Source organism: Schistocerca gregaria, chromosome 3 (assembly GCF_023897955.1).
Source record: "Schistocerca gregaria isolate iqSchGreg1 chromosome 3, iqSchGreg1.2, whole genome shotgun sequence".
NCBI lineage: Eukaryota > Metazoa > Arthropoda > Insecta > Orthoptera > Acrididae > Schistocerca > Schistocerca gregaria.
The window spans coordinates 613,944,905-613,971,417 of NC_064922.1; the positions used below are offsets into that span (position 1 = coordinate 613,944,905).

Here is a 26,513-nt window from a genome sequence, read left to right on the forward strand (position 1 = left end):
GCTGTCTGTCATGCAGACTGAGGAGGGCAGTTCTGGTAAAGGTTGCTTCATCCATAAAGAGGGCTGACGACAAAAATCCCATGGTGCAAAAACCATCGGCAAAATCCTTCTCATAGAGAGAAACCCGCTCCTGATAATCCTAGCACTCGTTGCAGGTGATAGGGATAGTAGCGGTTGTCTTACACATAATCGTACCTTGGCTTACACCTGCAGTTGTATTAGTGTCTTCTCAATATCCTGTAGAAGACGGTCCTCCAAATCTTGTGTACACAAAGCCCGCCACCTCCCTTCACCTTCTCTATCTGTAAGGTCCCATGATCACACAAAAGCCCAAAGAGGGCTTGAAATATTGTGTGATGTGGTTGGTGCCTGTGAGGGGATTTGTTATGCTATAGCTGCGCCCCTCTCGACTGTTTCCATCTGCTAGGTCGTACAAAAATACCATCTCGGCTTGTTCCCGACGTATCGGACAATTCTGCTGCTTACGCTACACTGCGTCTATCACACGGCCTGCAACACACACAGGAACACATGGCAAGTGTCCAGAGGAATTTTCATTCGTCAGCGCCATCTACAGTGGCAGCGAAGCATTTCAGGACACATGTTCACGGGGCCTTTTTTCCGCCATTCAGAATCAGGAATGTGTTTCTACCTCACGGAGGACAACCACATTGCCGCATTACAGTTCGCCGATACCTCAGCAACAGAATCGAGCGAGGTGGCACAGGCAGTGGTTAGCACCCTGGACTCGCGTCAGGCCATCCTGATTTAGGTTTTCCTTAAATCGCTCCACGCAAATGCCGGGATGGCTCCTTTGAAAGAGCACTGCCGACTTTCTTCCCCATCCTTCCCTAATCCGATGAGACCGATGACCTCGCTGTCTGGTCTCCTCCCCCAAACAACCCAACACTCGACAACATCTCCCCCAGACTCTGCATAGGACGCGGAGGACCTGTAGCATGGCCTGCTAGAAAACAGACTTAACCCCTTCGGGGGCATTTGAAAATCGTTGTTTATGCTCAACCAGTTACTGATGTGCACACCCTTCAACACCATGTTCACGACACTGTGATACTATTTGGAGAGAGGTCAGAATGTGCGAAAGAGTGCGGCAGTCCATGATGCGACGCACTGCATCCCATGGAGGTCACTTTGAACATTTGTTGCGACGTGGATGCGATGCAACTCTCTACTTTGTTCCGGGACGATTGCACGAACACTGTGCACGTTGGGACACAAGTTAAAAAAAAAGGTTCAAATAGCTCTGAGCACTATGAGACTTAACTTCTGAGGTTATCATCCCCTCGGACTTAGAACTACTTAAACCTAACTAACCTAAGGATATCACACACATCCATGCCCAAGGCAGGATTCGAACCTGCGACCGCAGCGGTCGCCTAGTTCCACACTGTAGCGCCTAGAACCGACACAAGTTCGAAGGACCCTTTTTCTTCATTTCACAGACATGAATCCGTACTTGCAGTTTGTCGGTTTTATTAACGTTTACCCTGAGTAAGTCAACAAGAGTGGAATAATTTTTTTAAAACTGTTTTTAGGATGTAGGATGGGCAGAAAGTAGCCCCCTCCGCCTTGCTAATGTGCGTTATGAAAAACGCTCTGATATTGCTACGGTTAAAGACGCCGCCCCGTTGCATCTCGATGCGACTGGGAAGCGGCAGTCGACTTACCGACGTAGAGCAGGACGGATGTGCTGGCGAAGGCGTACAGCAGCCGCGCGGTGGCGTGGGCGACGGCGCCCACCATCACCACCGTGGTGTCCGACAGCCGCAGCAGGCGGCTCATCAGAGGCACCCCGAGCAGCACGCCTGCAACGAGGAAAAGCACCGCGCTACACAGAGGAACAGTGGCGTCATAAGCGAAGGAGGGAAACCTTCAGGATTCCCCATCCATCAAGGCCGTGTGAATTTACACTGATAAGCCAAAACATTATGATCACTGCCCACCGCGACGTCGGATGCCACCTGGAGGCGTTTCGGGCATGTGACGCAGTAACAAAAGTATTTAAGTGGAACAGACACTGACGGAGGATCGCCTTAGTGTAGATATGGGCTGCTAGTGAGGAACTCCATTATGATAAGCGACCTTGACAAGGGGCTGATTATTACACTACTGGCCATTAAAATTGCTACACCAAGAAGAAATGCAGATGATAAACAGGTATTCATTGAACAAATATACTATACTAGAACTGACATGTGATTACATTTTCGCGCAATTTGGGTGCATAGGTCCTGAGAAATCAGTACCCAGAACAACCACCTCTGGCCGTAATAACGGCCTTGATACACCTGCGCATTGAGTCAAACAGAGCCTGGATGGCGTGTACAGGTACAGCTGCCCATGCAGCTTCAACACGATACCGCAGTTCATCAAGAGTAGTAACTGGCGTATTGTGACGAGCCAGTTGCTTGGCCACCATTCACCAGACGTTTTCAGTTGGTGAGAGATCTGGAGAATGTGATGGCCAGGGCAGCAATCGAACATTTTCTGTATCCAGAAAGGCCTGTACAGGACCTGCAACATGCGGTCGTGCATTATCCTGCTGAAATGTAGGGTTTCGCAGGGATCGAATGAAGGGTAGAGCCACGGGTCGTAAGACATCTGAAATGTAACGTCCACTGTCAATGCGAACAAAAGGTGACCGAGACGTGTAACCAATGGCACACCATACCATCACGCCGAGTGAAATGCCAGTATGGCGATGACGAATACACGCTTCCAATGTGCGTTCACCGCGATGTCGCCAAACGCTGATACGACCATCATGATGCTGTAAACAGAACCTCGATTCATCCGAAAAAAAAAACGGCGTTTTGCCATTCGTGCATCCAGGTTCGTCGTTGAGTACACCGTAGCAGGCGCTCCTGTCTGTGATGCAGCGTCAACGGTAACTGCAGCCATGGTCTCCGAGCTGACAGTCCCTGCTGCTGCAAACGTCGTCGAACTGTTCGTGCAGATGGTTGTTGTCTTGCAAACGTCCCCATCTGTTGACTCACTGATCGAGACGTGACTGCACGATCCGTTACAGCCATACGGGTAAGATGCCTGTCATCCCGACTGCTAGTGATACGAGGCCGTTGGGATCCAGCACGGCGTTACGTATTACCCTCCTGAACCCACCGATTCCATATTCTGCTAACAGTCATTGGATCTCGACCAACGGGAGCAGCAATGTCGCAATACGATAAACCGCAATCGCGATAGGCTACAATCCGACCTTCATCAAAGTCAGAAACGTGATGGTACGCATTTCTCCTCCTTACACGAGGCATCACAACTATGTTTCACCAGGCAACGCCGGTTAACTGCTGTTTGCGTATGAGAAATCGGTGGGAAACTTTCCTCATGTCAGAATGTTGTAGGTGTCGCCACCGGCGCAAATCTTGTGTGAATGCTCTGAAAAGCTAATCACTTGCATATCACAGCATCATCTTCCTGTCGGTTAAATTTCGCGTCTGTAGCACGTCATCTTCGTGGTGTAGCAGTTTTAGTGGACAGTAGTGTATTACGCAGAACCTGTGAACAATTATCTCGAAAAAGGCGAAGCTGCTAGAATGTTTACGTGCTACTCTTGTGAGAATCTATGGAAAGAGGTAGAAAGACAGTAAAACTGCTACTAGGCGCTAAATGGTTGGACGTCCACGACTGTTCACAGAACGTGAGGTTCTGAGCCTTGTCTGCCGTGTAAAGTACGACAGATGGTGATCTGTGGCATCTCTGCTCAAAGAGGACAATGCTGGTGCACGCACAAGTGTTTGGGACCACACCGTTCTTTGTACATTGTTGAACATGGAGCTCCGCAGCAGATCACCCCTACATCATCAACATGCTGACCCAACGATATCGCAAACTACCATTGCAGTGGGAACGTGACCATCAGGATTAATGGAAACGTCTCGGCTCTTCGAGTGAATCACATTTTTGCTACAATAGGTCGATAATCGTCTCCACCAACGCAGTCATCCAGATGAACAGTGGCTCGAAAAGATCAGCGCGCCACGGACGCAGGCTGATGGGAGCAGTATTGCCCTATGGGAGACATTATCCCGCTCTTGCGTGGCACTTGCGATAGTCATCGAAGACACGCTGACAGTTGCGAACCACCTAGATCTCTTCATGCTTGATGTCTTCGCCGACAGCAATGTCATCTTTCAGCAGTACAACTGTCCGTGTCCCAGAGCCAGAACCGTGGTACAGTGGTTTGAGGATCACTATAGTGAACATACGCTGATGTCACTGAGATGAAATTCGCCTGCTGTTAATCTCATGGAACACACTTGGAGCGCTATCGGGCGCCATCAAAACGTTCGCAAATCAGCGGTCCTTTATCTACGCTAATTACATGACCAGCTCATAGACATCTAATGCCAAATATATCCAGAAACCTACCAAGCAAGTGTCGAACCCATAATACACAGGAACAGTGGTGTATTTCGTTCCAAACGTCCTAATGTTTTGGCTCGTCAGTGTATACAGAACACACACATCGTAAAACTTTCAGAGGATATATCCACAAAGCTCTACATTAATACGCTGCAGATCAGTTGAAGAGGAATGGACGTCACTAAAAAGGGCATCCATAAAAGTTCGAAACAAAAGCATAAGCACAAGGATTATAATTGGGAAGAAACTGTCTTGGGCACCTGGTTCGGCAGTCCACACGCAACGGAAATAGCTTAGACCTTAAGGCTACAAATAGGCTGGACCTTATCGACAACGTCAGTATAAATGGTTCAAATGGCTCTGAACACTATGGGACTTGACATCTGAGGTCATCAGCCTCGCAGCCGGTCGCTGTGACCGTGCGGTTCTAGGCGCTCCAGTCCGGAACCGCGCTACTGCTATGGTCGCAGGTTCGAATCCAGCCTCGGGCATCGATGTGTGTGATGTCCTTAGGTTAGTTAGGTTTAAGTAGTTCTAAGTCTATGGGACTGATGGCCTTAGATGTTAAGTCCCATAGGGCTCAGAGCCATTTTATTCAACAGTCCCCTAGAACTTAGAACTACTTAAACCTAACTAACCTAAGGACATCACACACATCCATGACCGAGGCACGATTCGAACCTGCGACCATAGCAACAACGCGGTTCCGGACTGAAGCGCCTAGAAGCACTCTGCCACAGCGGCCAGCTTTTACGTTTCGATAACACAGTTTATCGTAGAGAAACCAGGAAGAAGGATGTATGTCATGCGCTTGAAAAGTATTTCTCACACTGGAATATTAACAGCGCTAAATTCCATATGACTGATAGGTTGGAAACGCACGCGATCTAACATTATAGCCCATTTTAAGTGCAGAACGTTGTAGCCTTAGGGGTATGTGTGTTCATGTTCTCTCTTACCAATACCTTCCAGGTACCGACCCTAGACTCTAATTTTACCCTAAGACAGAATGCTCTGTGACTCTCATACACAGAGAGATAGATTGTAAATTAAGCACTAAGCTCGAGGTGTTAGAAATATGTAGAGCGCTGTCTGGTATACTTTGATGATTTATGTGTTCGAGAATTAACACTGAATGGACGTACTGAGCAGTCATCTACATTCGCAATGATACTCGCAAAGTAGGGAAGAGGTGGTTTAGCTATGATACTGAAACTGGAGAAACATGCTGTCACATCATAGACTGTAGTTGAAGTTGCAGTAAAATTTCTAAAATTGTTTGCGCTATCAACTGTCTTGCTTATTATTACAGTACATCGTCAGTGTCTTTTCCATCCCATCTGTTCATTGGTGCGCTGTTGGTTACCACAGAATGATTGATTGACAGCGCTTGTTTGAGTTGGGGAATGAGTTTTGTGGATGGGTGACAACTTCTGGGGGTTGCTAGCAGCGAAACAGCGATCGCGTACATGAGTGCAATGTGAGAAATCAGTCGAAAGAGAACGCAGGGCCATCAACTATTCTGTCACTGTGACAGATGAGTTTAAATGTAAAGGTCGTCAATCACTTTTGGACATCAGTTTGGAAACTCCCCACAATGCAGCCAAACTCTTCTAGTTTCCGTATGTTGTCACTATTTAAAATCATCCACCGTGTGTCGTGTGTTATGGTAGTTGCAGTAACAAAATGATTTACACTGTGAGATGTCTAGTTTTGTGTGAGATGCGCTGGATCAGAGTATCTTAATGTCAGTTTAGGATCTGAGACAGACCTCGAAGTCGTGGCAGAAAAACGAAATATATGGCAGTGTACAAAACATGTTAGAAAACAATGTTCCAAACAACGACACAGGCTCACAGGAAGCGTCTCTTGCGAGTTACAGTCTGTGGGATACGGTCATTATCCTACAGTACGGGTGATGAAACCTTAAACTGACCTCTGCAATGGATCAAAAGCTGTATATTTAATAGGATCGTCCTGTAAAGGCAGCAGTAGCAGTTTGACAAGTAAATTCGATGACAGACTCAGTGTCCCATTAGGAATTCTGTTCTGGGGAGCATTGCTAAATCTCTTTCTCCGTGCTGGACCATACTGCAGCTATGCGTCATTGTGCCAGCATCGGTGCCTAGGTGACTTCTATATCGGATGAATTTAGTGGAGCTTTTATAGTTCGTAATTTTTCTCCTTTGGGGGGTACAGAATAGTGATGATAACATGTTGGGCTGATTGATTTGAATGGACGCTGATCTGCTTCAGACTGTAGTATCTATATCTAGTTTGGAGACATCACATTGCGCACATCTCCAACGAATGGTCAAAACACGATACTGTTGCACTAACTGAGATCGTTCTGTTTCTACATGAGTTGCAGAAGGTGGTGGATATGTCTTTCTCCGACCTTCTGCACAGTTCCGACTTCAATTGGAACGATCACATGCAGAAAGCTGTAGGAATGGGAGCAGTTGCAAGATGCGTAGGGGGTGACTAAAAAAACGTTGGAATTTTACTGTAGCAGACAGGTTCGAGGAAGGTGACTCGTTGCTAGATATGAGGGAACCAGAAATATGATTCACCTGTGGCTGTGATCTAGCACAGGTATGTGGTTGAATGGGAGGACTTGATTACAAATCGCAGACAGCATTTCTAGTGGATAGCTTAGCACTAGAGATCTGAAAAGCTTGTATACATTTCTTATGACCTCAATGAGCATACGGTTTACTACTGCTTGTGATCCTTCTCAATCAGTCATCGCCTATAACTCGGTGGATATACAGCAGAACCTCTGACATGATATCGAGACAGAATACGTTACACATACTGGATAAATACCTGGCAGTGTTAGGGCGTCGCATATACCTATTTCATACCACGTTCCTTAGCCAAATAACTTTCAAAATTGAGCGATTTTATCACGAGTTGGCGCCGTGGGCTATCTGTAAGCGGCCTGCTGGTCTGATAATATACACTCCACCGTTCATTGCCTCGGTATTTGTCCGGATAGAAAAACCACCTCATTCAGAGGTAATATCGTACCTCGATTTATAAAGCAAGTATAGCTTTTAACATGGATATTTGTGTGCACCTGAATAACCATGACTGCTTGTGACAGTAACATACAGTAGTTGTTGGGGTCGAGTCTTTTTTTTTTTTTTTTTTAACATCTGGCTGATTACGTTTCTCTTTCTAGGACACGCATGAAAAACTTAAGAGACATGTCCATCCATGGTTGATTTTCTCTCAGTATTATTTTGTATCGCCAACGATCAGTTATTGAAGAGTTTTACTTAGTAGTAGGGGCTGTGTGATATGTTCGCATTGAGTATCAGGCTTATAAACTATGTGTTTGTGTTCCGACATGTGCAAAGGAAATAACTATGTTCAGTCATAAGGAAGGTATGGATTTGACGTAGAGTACTGTGACAGCATGGGAAGAGTATGTCAAGTCATGAGTGGTACTGATATTTCTGTTTCCAGAGCCACAGCCTTCAACTGAGTGAATTTCTGACACTTCCGCTCATTGTGAATGTTGTTTAACTGAGACTGTGATCATGACATTCAGTTGTAAGTACAGGGGTAAACTATATATGTGACCAATTTCTTAGGATAAACATTCTACCTATGTGTGCAGCGCCGGTGACCTGTGTGGGGGTGATTCACGTTTCCTGTTAACGGTAGGAGCTGTTACACTGGAGATGACTGCAGGAGTGTAGGAATGTAATTGAATTAACCGTGTTGTCCTCTAGACGACCGAATAACGAACTAATACTTAGTATGTGTTGGATAGCTTTCGTGAATGCGTGGAAATTTGAGAAGATTGAATACGGAGGTGCGTTTGTGCTCGATCGTTATTCCCTCGCATGTTAATTGTTTGGTTGACTGCTTCTACACATTTCACGCCTTTATTTAGTTGAGAAAAGATCGATTGTGGGGTGTGCATCTAGCATGTGGAAGACACGTTTGCCAGTTGCCTAGGCATGAGAAACTCCTTAGTTGACCTTGTAAATTATAGGGATGATTTCGAATCTGTTACATCACCAAGATCGGTATTCATGGGTGGAAATTTCGTTTTTCGTCTTAGTTACTCTAGTGGTCTAGAGCACGCTCTACCTAGCTTAAGTTTCGAGTTTGTACTTTTTCTGAAAGTATTTGTATGGAGTGTAGCCATGTATGGAAGTGAAACATGGACGATAAATAGTTTGGACAAGAAGAGAATAGAAGCTTTCGAAATGTGGTGCTACAGAAGAATGCTAAAGATTAGATGGGTAGATCGCATAACTAAAGAGGAAGTATTGAATCGGATTGGGGAGAAGAGAAGTTTGTGGCACAACTTGACCAGAAGAAGGGATCGGTTGGTAGGACATGTTCTGAGGCATCAAGGGCTCACCAATTTAGTATTGGAGGGCAGTGTGGAGGGTAAAAATCGTAGAGGGAGACCAAGAGATGAATACACCAAGCAGATTCAGAGGGATGTAGGTTGCAGTAGGTACTGTGAGATGAAGAAGCTTGCACAGGATAGAGTAGCATGGAGAGCTGCATCAAACCAGTCTCAGGACTGAAGACCACAACAACAACAACAACAACAACAACAGAAATAATTCCCAGTCTATATCTTCAGAATTATGTTGCGTGTGCAATCGGAAGGATACTGCCGTGTGCGAACGGTGCGAAATTAGATATGTTCTGGTAATCCCAGAGTCTGGAGATGGGTGTAGAAATGTGAGCAAGCAGGCAGGTCCAGACCAGAAACAGTAACGTGTTCGCCCGGGGGAGGGGGGGGGGGGGGGCGAGCATAACAGTTATGAGAGTGAATTCGGTCCACTGACAGCTTTCTGATATAACGGGGATGATTTTGTATGGTGGAGGATATAAATTGTATGTTTACTACATCGACATGGTACGCAGTGATATATTGCTGGGTTGGAGATCAGTTTTATGCTCTAATATTCAAGCTCCTGTCCTCAGTGGGAGAGCAGTGTAATTGAGTAAGAGTCTTCCCGTATTAATCGATATGTATGGCACTTTGCGAGGTTTAGTTGTCCTGCATTACGGCGACCAGTGTGAAATAGTTTATTGCTGCTGAAAGTCACATCTGTAGAAAGAAAGAAATGGTGGACGGTAATTCCCTAGGACTGAGGAGCATTTTGACATATAGCCGGTGTGAGTGTAGGCGTACCATAATTTCTTTGGGTGCTGTACAGATATAAAAGATAACTGCACTGTTTGTGTATAATGTGTATATATTGCACTGTAAAGTTACTGTGGCTTATGTTGTGTAAAATGTGTATATATTGCATTGTAACGTTACTGTGGTTTATGTTGTGGCATGACTAGAGAAAGTGACTCTGTGTCCTATCGTCAGGGATGTATAGATTCAGCACATCGATAACCGTGAGGCTATGTGTGCTATAGATACACAGATTCGTTCCAGAAGCACAGCCATCAAGAGGAGACATTACCTGTACATCGACTGGTGTCAGAATGGAGCAGCAATCGCAATATTTAATTGTAGTTACACTGGTATGTTCCTGGCTTTCAATACTCTTGTGAGTCTTGTACGTATTTGATGATCTGTAGAGAACTTTGTGGGTTTAACTGCCAATGCACTTTAGCGATCGATGCAAAATAGTTTATTGCCCCTGAATGTAACATCTGTAGAAAGAAAGAAAAGGCGGATGGTGCTTCGATACCGGCGGCAACATTAATTCGGCGGGTGAATTCGATAAGAGCCAATCATAATGCTCGATTCATTCACATCCTTTTTGCTGGGATATAGAAGCCTCTACATAGCGCAGAGAACGTTTGTGTGTGTTGAAAGCACGAAGGATAACCCGTGATGGACTGGGTAGCACGTTAAGTCCGCGAGGAAGACTCGTCGACGTAATTCTGCGTTATTTTCGTAAACAGGTTCTGTTAGGGCAAGAATTTTCGTGCATACAAGCTGAGACATCGAGACAGCGAGCGTTAACTATTTCCGGAACACTATATACACTCCTTGAAATTGAAATAAGAACACCGTGAATTCATTGTCCCAGGAAGGGGAAACTTTATTGACACATTCCTGGGGTCAGATACATCACATGATCACACTGACAGAACCACAGGCACAGAGACACAGGCAACAGAGCATGCACAATGTCGGCACTAGTACAGTGTATATCCACCTTTCGCAGCAATGCAGGCTGCTATTCTCCCATGGAGACCATCGTAGAGATGCTGGATGTAGTCCTGTGGAACGGCTTGCCATGCCATTTCCACCTGGCGCCTCAGTTGGACCAGCGTTCGTGCTGGACGTGCAGACCGCATGAGACGACGCTTCATCCAGTCCCAAACATGCTCAATGGGAGACAGATCCGGAGATCTTGCTGGCCAGGGTAGTTGACTTACACCTTCTAGAGCACGTTGGGTGGCACGGGATACATGCGGACGTGCATTGTCCTGTTGGAACAGCAAGTTCCCTTGCCGGTCTAGGAACGGTAGAACGATGGGTTCGATGACGGTTTGGATGTACCGTGCACTACTCAGTGTCCCCTCGACGATCACCAGAGGTGTACGGCCAGTGTAGGAGATCGCTCCCCACACCATGATGCCGGGTGTTGGCCCTGTGTGCCTCGGTCGTATGCAGTCCTGATTGTGGCGCTTACCTGCACGGCGCCAAACACGCATACGACCATCATTGGCACCAAGGCAGAAGCGACTCTCATCGCTGAAGACGACACGTCTCCATTCGTCCCTCCATTCACGCCTGTCGCGACACCACTGGAGGCGGGCTGCACGATGTTGGGGCGTGAGCGGAAGACGGCCTAACGGTGTGCGGGACCGTTGCCCAGCTTAATGGAGACGGTTGCGAATGGTCCTCGCCGATACCCCAGGAGCAACAGTGTCCCTAATTTGCTGGGAAGTGGCGGTGCGGTCCCCTACGGCATTGCGTAGGATCCTACGGTCTTGGCGTGCATCCGTGCGTCGCTGCGGTCCGGTCCCAGGTCGACGGGCACGTGCACCTTCCGCCGACCACTGGCGACTACATCGATGTACTGTGGAGACCTGACGCCCCACGTGTTGAGCAATTCTGCGGTACGTCCACCCGGCCTCCCGTATGCCCACTATACGCCCTCGCTCAAAGTCCGTCAACTGCACATACGGTTCACGTCAACGCTGTCGCGGCATGCTACCAGTGTCAAAGACTGCGATGGAGCTCCGTATGCCACGGCAATCTGGCTGACACTGACGGCAGCGGTGCACAAATGCTGCGCAGCTAGCGCCATTCGACGGCCAACTCCGCGGTTCCTGGTGTGTCCGCTGTGCCGTGCGTGTGATCATTGCTTGTACAGCCCTCTCGCAGTGTCCGGAGCAAGTATGGTGGGTCTGACACACCGGTGTCAATGTGTTCTTTTTTCCATTTCCAGGAGTGTAATTTCTGCGATGTCGACTCGGTTCTTATTTTTTACTTAGTCATGTGACATGAGTGTAAGATTGAGAACCCTGTTAGAGGCACTTGCGAAGGTTTCTAGCTATGCGCGTGCACTTCGTGGTGTTGCATCAATCATGCTGGGCAGTTAAGCAGGGTCAGACAGGTGTCTCATGTCATGCTAGGAATAATGTGCCCTGTGCTACTCTGTCATCAACGATAAAGACAAGAGCTGCCCAGAGGCATCTCATGTATGAGAGCAGCGTGAGCGTGCATTGGAGTTCCGTGACGTCAGTATAACACTGACTGAATACTCGAAAATAGAAACAACTTTCACCTGCGTCCGGCGGTGGCTCATGGCTGTCAAGGCTCACGCGCCCCTTGAGCATCTGCAGCCCCATCCGGTCATGTCAGCAACAGAGCATAGGTGAACACGTATTTTGAGAGGAATTTCTCAGGTGTGAAGTATGAAAGGGATGTCACCGCCTCATGCTTGCGGGCATCTGTGTGTGGTTTGACAGCTGATGGCTGCATCACTTCGCAGGACTGCTTCTAACCTCCTGTGCGGTCCAATGGAAAGGGTGTGGCGGACGGTGTCTGCATACATTGTTTGCGTGTCTGTTGCATTATTTTGCGAGCAGGTCTGTAGGCTGTGCTATGTGTTATTTGAACAGTTTACGATTTTGTGTCTGAACATCAGTGTACTGCATTATTTAGGAGCAGTTTTCATCTCGGTGCTGAAATTATTTCGATAAATTAGGAGTTGTTTGCGTGTCTGCAGAGCTTTATTTAGGAGTAGTTTACAGGTCTGTGGGTTGTGTGGCGTGACCCCAAGCATGTGTTTTGTATCAGTGTGATAAATACACTCCATCTATAAATAAAACGTTCAAAATAAATAGGGTACACTCCTTCCTCACTCTCCTCAGCAGCCCAGCATAGGCTGAGTCATTTTCGAGCCATTTTCCCCCTCCAGACCACTATCTCGCATTACATCACAGGAGGGATGAGATCACCCTCTGGTGGCAGTACTGTGTACTAGGTCAGTTGGAGTCCAGATCTCATGTTGAGGAGACTGCCTGTACAATAAAAACTTATGTCCAGCACAGTCAGAGTCGTTTTCCCAGCATTCCCCCCCCCCCCCCCCCCATCTTGAATTACATCATGGAACAGACGACAGCACCCTCTGGTTGAGATCACCCTCTGGTGGCAGTACTGTATACTAGATCAGTTGGAGTGTGGACCTCCTGGCGAACACACTGGATGGTGGTGCTGTCTCTAATTGTTTAAATAAAGACTGGTGCATGAATTCGACAGTTGACAAATATGAAGCATGTTTGCAAAGTCTTTCAGACGGATTATTATTTTGACAATTTACGAGTTGTTTGGCTCTCTGGAAGTAAATATATTGCATTATTTACGAGTGGTTTGTATGTCTGTAGGCTGTGTGATGCGTTATTTTGACAGTTTACAATTAGGAAGCGGGTTTGTAGAGCATTATATCTTTGTTATTTAGGAGTAGTTTTTAAGTCTGTATGCTGTGTGGCATGCCGGAGCATGTGTTCTGTATCACTGTGATAAATATACTCCATCTCTAAATACGTTGTACCAAAATAAATAAAGTACACTCCTTCTTCTCTCCACCAGCCCAGGGTCCTTTCTCCACCAATCCCTAGAAAGAGATGGCGGTCAGGTGACTTAGGTTAGTGGGTGTAGCCCAGGTGACTTATCTTCCTGCGATTTTCTTAGCTGAGTAGAGGTGTGATGCATTATCCTGTTGGAATTTGGACTTCCCACCATTTTTCTGGGGGAGGTTAGGGGGGTTAGGTTAGTGGAGGTAACCAAATTGACCTATCTTCCCGCCAAAATACTGCAGTGATAATACTCCAACAACAGAAAGGCGGTATGCATAGTATTGCCAGAAAATATAAGAGCTATTATGGTTGAGCCTTCAGATTGCTGTACGACAAACGTTTTTATGTTATTACTTACACAACCTGACGGCATTCACTTTGAAAATGCAGATGTAGTTTCAAAAACATTGTTTCATACGCAGTGTAATATATCACAGCTTTACTGTCAGAAATTGAGATTGTAACTGCCACACTTTCAACGAAAGTGATGCAGGCTCCCTACCAGACCAGATGAATCGAAATATTGTGTTTATTATTGACGATCTTGCTACTGAAAATCAGCAGCAGATTAGAAATTATTAGTATCCCTTTTTTGGCCATCACATAGGGGGTGAAAATTTTATATTTGAGTCAAACATACCATAGAATTCCAAAGCAGCTAGTATGAATAAGGCAAATCTCATTATTACATTCAAACAACATGCTGTGAACTTCGAGCATATATATCAAGCACATGCAGGAAGAAACATGACCTGCAACGAATTTAGAAATTTATGCACAGGTTACTGGGACCACACACATTTTAGGCTTTTGGTTATCAATGAAACATGAGAACTGAAGCAAGGACAGTACAACAGATACTCCCAGGAGGTTTTTTTAAAGACTATGAAAAATGAATCAGAACATAATATACCATGGTCACATACAGTCGCTTGATACATTCTTGCAAGTGAATGTATATAACCATCTGAGCTGAAATAATGAATAGTCTTACATATATATGGGGTGCACTCAGCCTCGTGATGCCAATTGAGGAGCTACTCGACCGAATAGTAGGGGCTCTGGTCAAAGAAAACCATCATAACGACCGGCAGAGTGGTGTGCTGACCACGCGCCCCTTCTATCAGCATCCTGAACTGAGGATGACACGGCGGTCGGATGGGCCACTTGTGGCCTGAAGACGGAGTGCTTACATACATATACAAAAAGAATCTGATGCAAAGAGTAAGATCTGCATTGGAAAGGTGTAGAACGCCAAAGAAGAGCTTAATGTCTTAACAGATTCGGTGATGGATTTTGATACTCAACTAGCAGGTGAGTGGGAATGTAGTAACTGGAGATAGACTGTAGGAAACGACCCCTGACAGGATAAGGAGCAAGAATGGTCATATCGACATATGGCTGAAAATCCAGTCTAAGGGAGATACACCCTCCTGAAGGTGGAGTTAAATATCTTTGACAGTGACCCACGTATCAGAAGTAGGTGGCCTGGCAGTTTTGGGTAAGCCGTATCGCTGTGTGGAACATTCTCCACATCACTAAAAATATGTGCTGGGCACGTTACCTATAGAATCTGTGGTGACAGTTTTGTCACTGGTCCATTGTACAGGCCACAGTGGTGAACAGATTTTAGTCATCCATCCTATTCATACATAACCTCTACAGGTTGCAGTATCATCAACCTTCACAATACCCAGATTTGGTCTATGGTGAATCCCTATATTATGGTGCAGTGAATGACCAGTCCCAGTTCAGTCTCATTTTGTGTGCAGGTATTATTGGTGACCAACTCATGGGACTTGTCAGCCTTCCAAAGCGCCTCACAGGCGAGCCATATCTGCGCTTCTTGTGGATGACTGCCGCTTCTGCTGGGTATCTGATGCTACAGTTCCCTGCCCTCTTGAGTGTGGGGCTAAAACACTAGTACAGGCAGAACATTCTCATTTGCCTGGTGTGTTCTCATTTGTGCTTACAATCATTAACCCTACACTGGCGACGATGTAGTACCTTCAAGTAGGTGTACCTCCCTTGGAACTCATTTGCACCCATATTCCCAGATGACCTTTTTCCCTCCTTATCCTCTCAGCAATCATTTTCTGCAGGTTGTTCTCATTTAGCAAAATTAATATATGTATATATAGAAGGTATTGGGAGTATAAGTGCAGATATTTCTGTTGACGATTGAGGACGGCATACTGGATAACGTTACATCAGTATTTATTTGCATTCCAATAATTACAGTTATCATGAGTAGTAAGCTTTTAGAATGGCTAGTGCCTAGAATTAAACCTGTCACAAACATGCCATTAATGTTTACGTCCTCCTGGGTTACAGATCAGATCACGTAGTATGACCAAGTGGGCACAAAACAGGTAGTCTATATTGAAAGGCATAGTCCGATTCGTGGTGCAGTTAAGACTGTGCAGGAAACATCAGGTAGTAAATTATGTGATATGCTTGCGGGGAGATAGTTGTGATGTGTAGTTGCTCTGGTGTTTTGGCAGATATTCTTACTTTACGTTTTGTATGTTTAGCTGGAGTTGGCCCAAGCAAAGAGTGACCGTCACATCTTTCATGTTACGCCCACTGTCGACGCAAAACGTTGGTTTGTTTCCCATAATAAGCAAAACGATTTTGAAAGAGGAATTTTATGTGCCCATTTGATAGAGGTCCCAAATTAGACTAGTGCGATATTTGTTTTATCGAGATTTATTAATATGAACGCTAAAACAAGAAGAATGACCAATACACCAGCTACAATAGCACGCTCTGGTTCACACTGATAGTTACTGGCATGCAGCAGTGCTTTTATCGAATGGACACGTAAAATTCCACTTTAAATATCATTTAGTTTATTATGCGAAAGAAACCAACTCTTTCCTCGACACTGGGCTTTGCATGAAAGATGTGATGAGCAGTACTTGTTGGGCTGGCTATACATTGCAAAAACTCAACTGCAAATATCTGCTGGAGCTTCAGAGGAAATGGGCCTGATGACTCTTCTGACAGATCCTGATGTTTTACACTATGGGCAAATCCAAATGCATGCTGCGTATTCAGTTGGAGGTGGTATACAGACATCTGTCTATTGAAATCCAATCCTCACACAACAGCTGAGGGCGTGCTGAAGAATTGATGCATAACAATGATTGCAAACAATCAAACCTCGCAGTATTATATCATGCATGACAGGACGTGCATTATATGTGTCAACGGTAGCATATGAGACAAGCTACATACAGAACTGCACATTTAAATTTATAACTACTGTGAGACGGAAACAAACCTTGAAAAACGTCTAGCACATGATGATAAAGGAATGATGATGTTGGATGAAGTTTGCAAAGACCACAGTATAGCATAGAGCACAAGTAAGGATCAGAACAAATTTTAGCTAACAGAGTTAAGTGTATACATGGCAGACGATACAAAAATGGTTCAAATGGCTCTAAGAACTATGGGACTTAACATCTGAGGTCATCAGTCCCCTAGACTTAGAAACTACGTAAACCTAACTAACCTAAGGCCAGCACACACATCCATGCCCGAGGCAGGATTCGAACCTGTGACCGTAGCAGTCGCGCGGTTCCAGACTGTAGCGCCTAGAACTGCTCGGCCACCCCTGCCGGCTTTAATGAGTTAGTTTATGAGTATAGCAGTATGTAACACAAACAGCCATATCTTTTGATCGCATTGAATTAGGAGCTTAAATGTTTTACACCGTCAAGGAACCGTATACCTCAGCATTTGACGCAAATTTCAACTTGATATCTCTAACCGTTCCTGAGGAAAAGGTATCGCAACAGACGGCTGTATCTTTTGAGTGCACTGAATTAGAAGCTTGACCTGGCACCTACGTGAGTGTGGCAGCACTGCCGGAAGAGCCGCTGTCTCGAGATTCTGTCTGCCAGCAGGTCTGCCTGCTCAGCAGTGGACCGCATGGTGACTTAAGACCCGCACCACTCCGGCACACCAGCAGAACTGTCACGCGCTTCCTGCCAAAGATCTTTACACCGACAAGGGACCGTGGACCACTAATGTGACATAAATTTCAACTCGATATCACTCTCTGTTCCAGAGAGAAAGGGGTCTTAACAGGCGGCCACGCGGACAGACGGACAACAAAGTGATCCATTAAGGGTTCCGTTTTCACCGATTGAGTTACGGAACCCTAAAATAAAATGTAGAGGCAACTTCAGGCTGTTGCTGTGACCCTTGCTATCCATATTATAAATTAATAACCGGGCAGACAGCTTTAACAGTAACTGTAGACTTTTGTCAGATGATGCTGTCACCTATAATGAAGTCTCAAGAAAAGCTGTACATGGGAGATTATTTCACATCTTGATAAGATTTCAAAGACGTGCGAAGATTTTCAATTTGCTTTAAATGTTAAGAAATTTCAAATTTCTCTCTTCTTACAGGATAAAAATGTAGTACCTTATGATAAAATGTAACTGTGTCACAACTGGAATCGGTCAACTCTTAAAAATCCCTGGCTGCAACCATTTCTGGCCGGCTGTGATGGCCGAGCGGTTCTAGGCGCTTCACTCCGGAACCGGTCGCAGCTCCGAATCCTGCCTCGGGCAAGGATGTCTGTGATGTCCTTAGGTTAGTTAGGTTTAAATAGTTCTAGGGTCTAGGGGACCGATGATCTCAGTGTTAAGTCCCATAGTGCTCAGAGCCATTTGAACCATTATATTTGAACAGTTTCTGGATATATGGAATGGAATGGGCATGAAGGAGCAATCGCAAGTAAAACTATGGTACAATTGACTGAAAACGTTATCTGAAAAACCTGAACTCGAAGACAGATGATGATAGAAGGCCACTATCCAACTAAAGCATACAGGGGTTGGACAGAAATATGGAAACACCGCGAGAAATGCATGCTTGAACAGAAATGCAGGTGCTTGCCAAGCCGGCAGGTTGCGCTTTTGCATTCGACCACGAAATGCACTTGTGCAATATCCTCGATACACGGCGAGTGTCAGTCGTGTTGAGAACAACGCCCTGTGTAGTTGTGGGTGCATTACGTCGGAGCCAAGTGAAGTCGAACGTGGGGAAGCAGGAAAACATCATTCACAAGTCACAACGCAGACTAAAGAGTGCGTTGAGTGATCGTGACAGGCAGTCATTGAAGAGGTTTTTGACAAAAAATAAGAGGATGACAGCTGCTAAAGTCACTGCAGAATTGAATATTACACTCACTAACCCTGTTAGCACCAAAAAATCGCGAAGGGAACTCCATAAGCTGATAATTGTAGAACGGCCTGCAATTCCAAAACCACACATCAGTGTTCAAATGACCGTAACAGGAAAATGGGTCGCAAGGCATAAAATCTAGACTAGGGACTAATTGGAGAAAGTCATTTGGTGGGATGAGTCTTGGATCACACAGCTATGGTCGCAGGTTCAAATCCTGCCTCGGGCATGGATGTGTGTGCTGTCCTTAGGTTAGTTAGGTTTAAGTAGTTCTAAGTTCTAGGGGACTGATGACCTCCGATGTTAAGTCCCATAGTACTCAGAGCCATATGAACCTTTTTTTTTGCATCACACTGTTTCAAACGCGTGGCGGAGTTCAGTTCCTAAGAGTGAAATATACCAGGGATTCGGTGAAGATTTGGGCAGCCACGTCGTGGTATCCCATGGACCCCATGGTTACTCTGCAAGATCGCACTATTTTGGCTGACCAGGTCCATCCTATGGTACAGCGTTTGCTCCGCAATGGTAATGCACTGTTCCAAGGCGACAGGGAGCCTGATCACACAGCTCGCATCGTCCAAGACTGGTTTTGTGAGCTCGAGGATGAATTGTCATGTCTCCCTTGGCCACAGTCACGAGATCGCAATATTACTGAGCCTTTGTGGTGTGCTGTGGAAAGAAGTGTGCGTGATCGCTCTCCACTTCCATCATAGTTATTTTACAGAAAGATTGGTATAAGATTCTGCTGAAAACAGTATGGAATCTGAACTGAGACATTCCGAGACGGTTGGTAATTGTTCTGAATACCATCGGTTTTCCTCCACCGTATTAGGCATGTTTTTTGGTGTTTCCATGTATTTCTTCAACCCCTACACTAACAGGGCAACGGCCTTGCCGCAGTGGATACACCGGTTCCCGCGAGATCACCGAAGTTAAGCGCTGTTGGCCGTGGCCGGCACTTGGATGGGTGACCACCCAGCCACCATGCGCTGTTGCCGTTTTTCGGGGTGCACTCAGCCTCGTCATGCCAAATGAGGAGCTACTTGACCGAATAGTAGCGGCTTCGGTCAAGAATACCATCATAACGACCAGGAGAACGGTGTGCTGACCCCACGCCCCTCCTATCCGTATCCTCCTTTGAGGATGACACGGCGGTCGGATGGTCCCGTTAGGCCACTCGTGGCCTGAAGACTTAGTCAGTGCCTACACTAACAGATTGCCAAGAAATAGTACAGGAGGGATTTAGAAACATAATACAAACTCCTTTATATCCCTCCCGATGGGACCACAAAGACACGTTTACACTTCTAACAGTCCACACAGAGACATTTATGCAACAGCTATTTCCACGATCCAAACTCGAATGGAAGGGGAAGAAACATTAACATTTGGCACACAGGACGAAGCCTCCACCATGCAATTCACAGCGCTTTGCAGAGTATAGTTTTAGATATAGTTTTAGACCGATGTAGATGTGTTGAATGCAAAGTAAAGCTACTCAGCACACGTTTTCGTTTCAACAATAACTCTCAAATTTCGTGGGAAAAGGGGCAGCGACAGATATATACTGCGGAACATGTGAAGTTTACTTTTAAAAATGAGTGACTCAAAACAGTGTGACACGATAGCCCTCTGGCTTTGGACTTAAGTATTGCTACCAGCCGCTCTGTGCGAGGCGAGGACCGACCTTGGTCTCCGCCAGCTTTCTCTCTCCTAATAAGGCAGGAGTCCCCGTGGGCGACGGCCGTATCAAGCTGGGGACTCTCAGCTGACTGTCGCAGACACGAAGGCTCTATCTGCGACGAACAGAATCTCTCTCTCTGTCTGTGTCTGTTTGGGTCCAGTTGAACGTCGAATATGTTGGTGACCCCCGGAATTGAACCCTGCCGATAACATATCACCCCATGCAGTTGCAGATCCGCGAGTAACTACTTACGGATAAATGGTAATCGAGACCGAATGCGAATTCCCTGTTTCTTAGAAATCAGGTACGGGAGAAATGCATTATGTCGATGATTCACTTTCATGACCAATTTTAGAACACATGCAGGAATGCGCACTGGAACCGCCGTAAGCAGTGGCCAGCAGCGCCTACAGTTTTTTTTGTTGTGAGACATAGGGATGTATTTTATGCAGCATTGATAAATATTTGGAGTTCTATACATTTAAGTACTGTATTCTATATTAAAGCTGGTTGCAAGATATTGTTACCGAATTTTATGATGAGAAAAATTCTATATATCTTTGAAACTAGTTATATACTGTCCAGTCGCATTTATGTGACGACCTATCAAAAGCTCGAATAATCAGCTTTTACAGCACACACCGATGCGAAATGCGCAAGAAGAGACTCAGTGAGGTTATGGAAGGTACCGACTGTGACCAGCTATGTTAGCATTCTCGATTGAGGAGCCCACGGCGCGAAGAGCCCGATCGAAGTAGTCCCCTGATACTTTTCGATCCAGACCAGTACACTTCGAGCTGTGTGACACGTTGCATTGTCTTGCTGGTAAATGCCATTGCGCCGCGATAAACAAAACCACATTTAAGGGTTGACATTGTCCCAAAGAATATATGCTTACCTGCGGTGATGCATTCTGCCTTCCAGAATGACGAGATCACCCAGGCGATGGCAAGAAAACATTCCCCAGACCATAAAGAGACTCATCTTCAGTCTGGACCCGTCCGACGATTGCTGCAGGGTGCTTGCTTTCAGACCTTTCACGTCGTACACGCATAAAACATGTTTCAGCTGAATAAACTACCTGTCGACACTCAGTGGACGTCCAGTTGCGGTAATGGCGTGAAAATTGCAGCCTTCGTCGCCAATGAACAGCAGTCAACATGGTTGCACGAGCCACGTGTCTGCTGGGGAGATCCATACCCTGTAACGTTCACTGAGCGGTCGTTGAGGAGACACTGTTGTTAGCCCCTATGTTGTCCGTTTCTCGCCAAATGCACGTCTGATCGCCAGTACACATCTCCGCAGGCGTCGCTCACCCCTGTTGTCTATGGTCTGTGGTGCGGCAGTTGCTTCGCCACCGGTTTTCCATAACGTCATTTTGCCATACGAGGTAAACCTTGACCATCGACACAACCCCTTTGTTCTTACGAATCTATGATGCTACTCATTGTGCTATACCTCACACATTCGTTGATTCTAGCTAGCATGTTACCATCCCCTGAAAGCTTGAGTCGTAGCTTCATTTAATTATATCAATCGTACCAAGAACAATGCATTTTTGATGGCTCCTCAGAGTGCCGTTGCCTTGAAACCACCGATTTGCTGGTGCTCAGAAACGGCATGTATACATACGAGCTTCAACTGAAAGCCAAGATGGCGCGTCGCGACTCTGTACTGGAGGGAGATACTGACGTAGGGGGCGTTGTGCCATTTCACTGGTCAATGTTCAAACTCATGTTCAGAATATCTGAAATGCTAGATATTGCCCTGAATATTCAAAAAGACTCCCCAACGTGCTATTCCACACTATGACGTCAGAAACTCGGCACGCTCAACGTTCGAATGCACGGTCCGCGTGTAGACGGCATTACCACTCACCAGGATTAACTGTGGGATACAACTGAAGCAACATGGAGTGACGTATCTTTAATGGTCAGCTTGAGCTATTCAACTCGACCCTCAGCTAGATTTACACCGTTGTTGCTACCAGAGGTAGCAGCACTGCGTTCTAAATTTCGGAGCCGACCAGTGTGGCCCAGCGGTTCTAGGTGCTACAATCTGGAACCGCGCGAACGCTACGGTCGCACGTTAGATTCCTGCCTTGGGCATGGATGTGGGTGACGTTTTTAGGTTGCTGTTGTTGTTCTTATGGTCTTCAGTCCTGAGACTGGTTTGATGCAGCTCTCCATGCTACTTTATCCTGTGCAAGCTTCTTCATCTCCCAGTACCTACTTCAGCTACATCCTTCTGAATCTGCTTAGTGTATTCATCTCTTGGTCTCCCTCTACGATTTTTACCCTCCACGCTGCTCTCCAATACTAAATTGGCGATCCGTCGATGTCTCAGAAGATGTCCTACCAACCGATCCCTTCTTCTGGTCAAGTTGTGCCACAAACTTCTCCCCAATCCTATTCAAAACTTCCTCATTAGTTATGTGATCTACTCATCTAATCTTCAGCATTCTTCTATAGCACCACATTTCGAAAGCTTCTATTCTCTTCTTGTCTAAACTATTTATCGTCCATGATTAACTTCCATTCATGGCTACACTCCATTCAAATACTTTCAGAAACGACTTCCTGACATTTAAATCTATACTCGATGTTAACAACTTTCTCTTCTTCAGAAACGCTTTCCTTGTCTTTGCCAGTCTACATTTTATATCCTCTCTACTTCGACCATCATCAGTTTTTTGCTCCCCAGATAGCAAAACTCCTTTACTACTTTAAGTGTCTCATTTCCTAATCTAATTCCCTCAGCATCACCCGACTTAATTCGACTACATTCCATTATCCTCGTTTTGCTTTTGTCGATGTTCATCTTATATCCTCCTTTCAAGACACTATCCATTCCGCTCAACTGCTCTTCCAAGTCCTTTGCTGTCTCTGACAGAATTACAATGTCATCGGCGAACCTCAACATTTTGATTTCTTCTCCATGGATTTTAATACCTACTCCGAACTTTAATTTTGTTTCCTTTATTGCTTGCTCAATATATAGATTGAATAACATCGGGGATGGTCTACAACCCTGTCTCACTCCCTTCGCAACCACTGCTTCCCTTTCATACCCCTCGACTCGTATGACTGCCATCTGCTTTCTGTACAAATTGTAAATAGCCTTTCGCTCCCTGTACTTTACCCCTCTCACCTTTAGAATTTGAAAGAGAGTATTCCAGTCAACATTGTCAAAAGGTTTCTCTGCGTCTACAAATGCTAGAAACGTAGGTTTGCCTTTCCTTAATCTTTCTTCTAAGATAAGTCGTAGGGTCAGTACTGCCTCACGTGTTCCAACATTTCTACGGAATCCAAACTGATCTTCCCCGAGGTTGGCTTCTATCAGTTTTTCCATTCGTCTGTAAAGAATTCGCGTTAGTATTTTGCAGGTATGATTTATTAAACTGATAGTTCGGTAATTTTCACATATGTCAACACCTGCTTTCTTTGGGATTGGAATTATTATATTCTTCTTGAAGCCTGAGGGTATTTCGCCTCTCTCGTACATCTTGCTCACCAGATGGTAGAGTTTTGTCAGGACTGGCTCTGCCAAGGCCGTCAGTAGTTCTTATGGAATGTTGTCTACTCCGGGGGCCTTCTTTCGACTTAGGTCTTTCAGTGCTACGTCAAAGTCTTCACGCAGTATGATATCTCCTGTTTCATCTTCATCTACATCCTCTTCCATTTCCATAATATTGTCCTCAAGTACATCGCCCATGTATAGACCCTCTATTTTCTCCTTCTACCTTTCTACTTTCCCTTCTTTGCTTAGAACTGGGTTTCCATCAAAGCTCTTGATATTCATGCAAGTGGTTCTCTTTTCTATAAAGGTCTCTTTAATTTTCCTGTAGGCAGCATCCATCTTACCTCTAGTGATATTCGCCTCTAAATCCTTACATTTGTCCTCTAGCCATCCCTGCTTAGCCGTTTTTCTCTTCCTGTCGATATCATTTTTGAGACGTTTGTATACCTTTTTGCCTGCTTCATTTACTGCATTTTTATATTTTCTCCTTTCATCAATTAAATTTAATAGTTCTTCTGTTACCCAAGGGTTTGTACTAACCCTCTTCTTTTTACGTATTTGATCCTCTGCTGTCTTCGCTATTTAATCCCTCAAAGCTACCCATTCTTCTTCTACTGTATTTCTTTCCCCCATTCCTGTCAATTGTTCCCTTATGCTCTCCGTGAAACTCTGTACAACCTCTGGTTCTTTCAGTTTATCCAGGTCCCATCTCCTTAAATTCCCACCTTTTGCAGTTTCTTCAGTTTTAATCTACAGTTCATAACCAATAGATTGTGGTCAGAGTCCACATCTGCCCCTGGAAATATCTTACAATTTCAAACCTGGTTCCTAAATCTCTGTCTCAGCATTATATAATCTATCTGAAACCTTTTAGTTAGGTTAGTTAGGTTTAATTAGTTCTAAGTTCTAGGGGACTGATGACCTCAGAAGTTAAGTTCCATAGTGCTCAGTTCCATCTAAATTCCGGACACTGTATACCCCCAAATATCCTACAAATCGAATCATGCGTCCTCTCCGCTATACTTCATGTGCACAAACGTATTTTTACTGTTGACCCATAATCGATGTCCTACACTTTCGTATTGATGAGACACCAATAGGTGAAAGGGTTTAATATACTATGTTCTTCCATTTTTAAATGATAGCATTTATTGTTAATGTGCTACTCTTTTCCTGAAATTACAAAAATTACTCGTCAAAAATAAGGTTTTTCAATTGTGAAAAAATGTTCCACGTTACAGCTAGGGAGCAAATATTCTGTTCAAATTTAAAAGTGTTGCTGTCGTGAAAATCTTTTCACTTCTGCATTCAATAGTCTCTCTCTTACATAATTACTGAACTATCCATCAATGATCAGTAAATGATATCAAATTACGCACAAATGTTACCAAAAATCAGTTTAAACTTAAAAGCATTTTAAATAGAAGCTATTAGGAACTAACAAACATCTCCATTTTCATCGTAGGTAAAATTCTTAAGACACTAGAGAAAAAAGGACGGTTGCAAGTATATCTTCCGTGATAGACGATCTTCTTCCATTTCAAAGCACAAGATGGTACACGAGCAACGAAGTTTCGTGTAACTGTCCATACTTTGTAGACAGTCCAGTCACATTAATGTGACCACCGCCTATATTGGACGTCAGACAGCAGGTAGCAGCACTGGCGGTGGAGGATGTATAAAACGTGTTGAGTGACGCAGTAAAAAGTGCAATCGTCGTAAGATGGAAATCAAGCATTTCATCTGGCGCCTAAAAGAGCATGATCATTTGATTTCGGGCCAAGAGTGGAAGTATTTCAGAAACGGCGAGGTTTGTAAACTATTCGCGTGCCACCGATGACCTCAGAAGTTAAGTCGCATAGTGCTCAGGGCCATTTGATGGTTCAAATGGCTCTGAGCACTATGGGACTTACCTTCTGAGGTCATCAGTCCCCTAGAACTTAGAACTACTTAAACCTAACTAACCTAAGGACATCACACACATCCATATCTGAGGCAGGACTCGAACCTGCGACCGTAAAGGTCACGCGGTTCCAGACTGAAGCGCCTAGAACCTCTTGGCCACCGCGGCCAGCTCGGAGCCATTGGAGCAATCCTCATTGATTTGTATACAACTTTTGTGTGATACTACTTTCCTGTAGACTACAGCATCATCGGAAAACAGTCAATGCCATCAACCAGATCGTTTATGTAAATCGTAAAGGCAGTAGACCTATTACGCTGCCCTGGGGCACACCTGAAGTTACACTTGTTTCTGTTGAAGTCGCCCCGTCCAGGACGACATATGATCCCTATATGTCAGAAAACTTTCTATCCAACCGCGTATGTCATAGGACAGACCGCAAGCGCGCACGTTTTGGAACAAGCGACAGTGCGGAACTGAGCCGAACGCCTTTCGAAAGTCGAGAAATATGGCATCAACCCGGGATCCGGTATCTACGAGGTGCATTCAAGTTCTAAGGCCTCCGATTTTTTTCTCCGGACTGGAAAGAGATAGAAATTGCGAATTGTTTTAAAATAAGGCCGCGTTCATTGTCAATACGTCCCAGAGATGGCAGCACCGTACGGCAGATGGAATTTTACCGCCAGCGGCGAGAATGAGAACTGTTTTAAATACTTAAAATGGCGACGTTTTCCTTACTTGAACAGCGTGCAAACATTCGTT

The 26,513-nt window shown here is 45.2% G+C and overlaps 1 protein-coding gene across 1 annotated transcript in view; it reads right to left on the minus strand.

Moving 5' to 3' along the window:
• Positions 1 to 26,513, minus strand: part of LOC126354390 (proton-coupled folate transporter) — a 202,344-nt gene that overhangs the window by 21,185 nt on the left and 154,646 nt on the right. Inside the window, exon 7 of the mRNA XM_050003993.1 lies at positions 1,689 to 1,826. Coding sequence (XP_049859950.1) covers positions 1,689 to 1,826 — 138 coding nt within the window. The remainder of the gene's footprint in view (positions 1 to 1,688; positions 1,827 to 26,513) is intronic.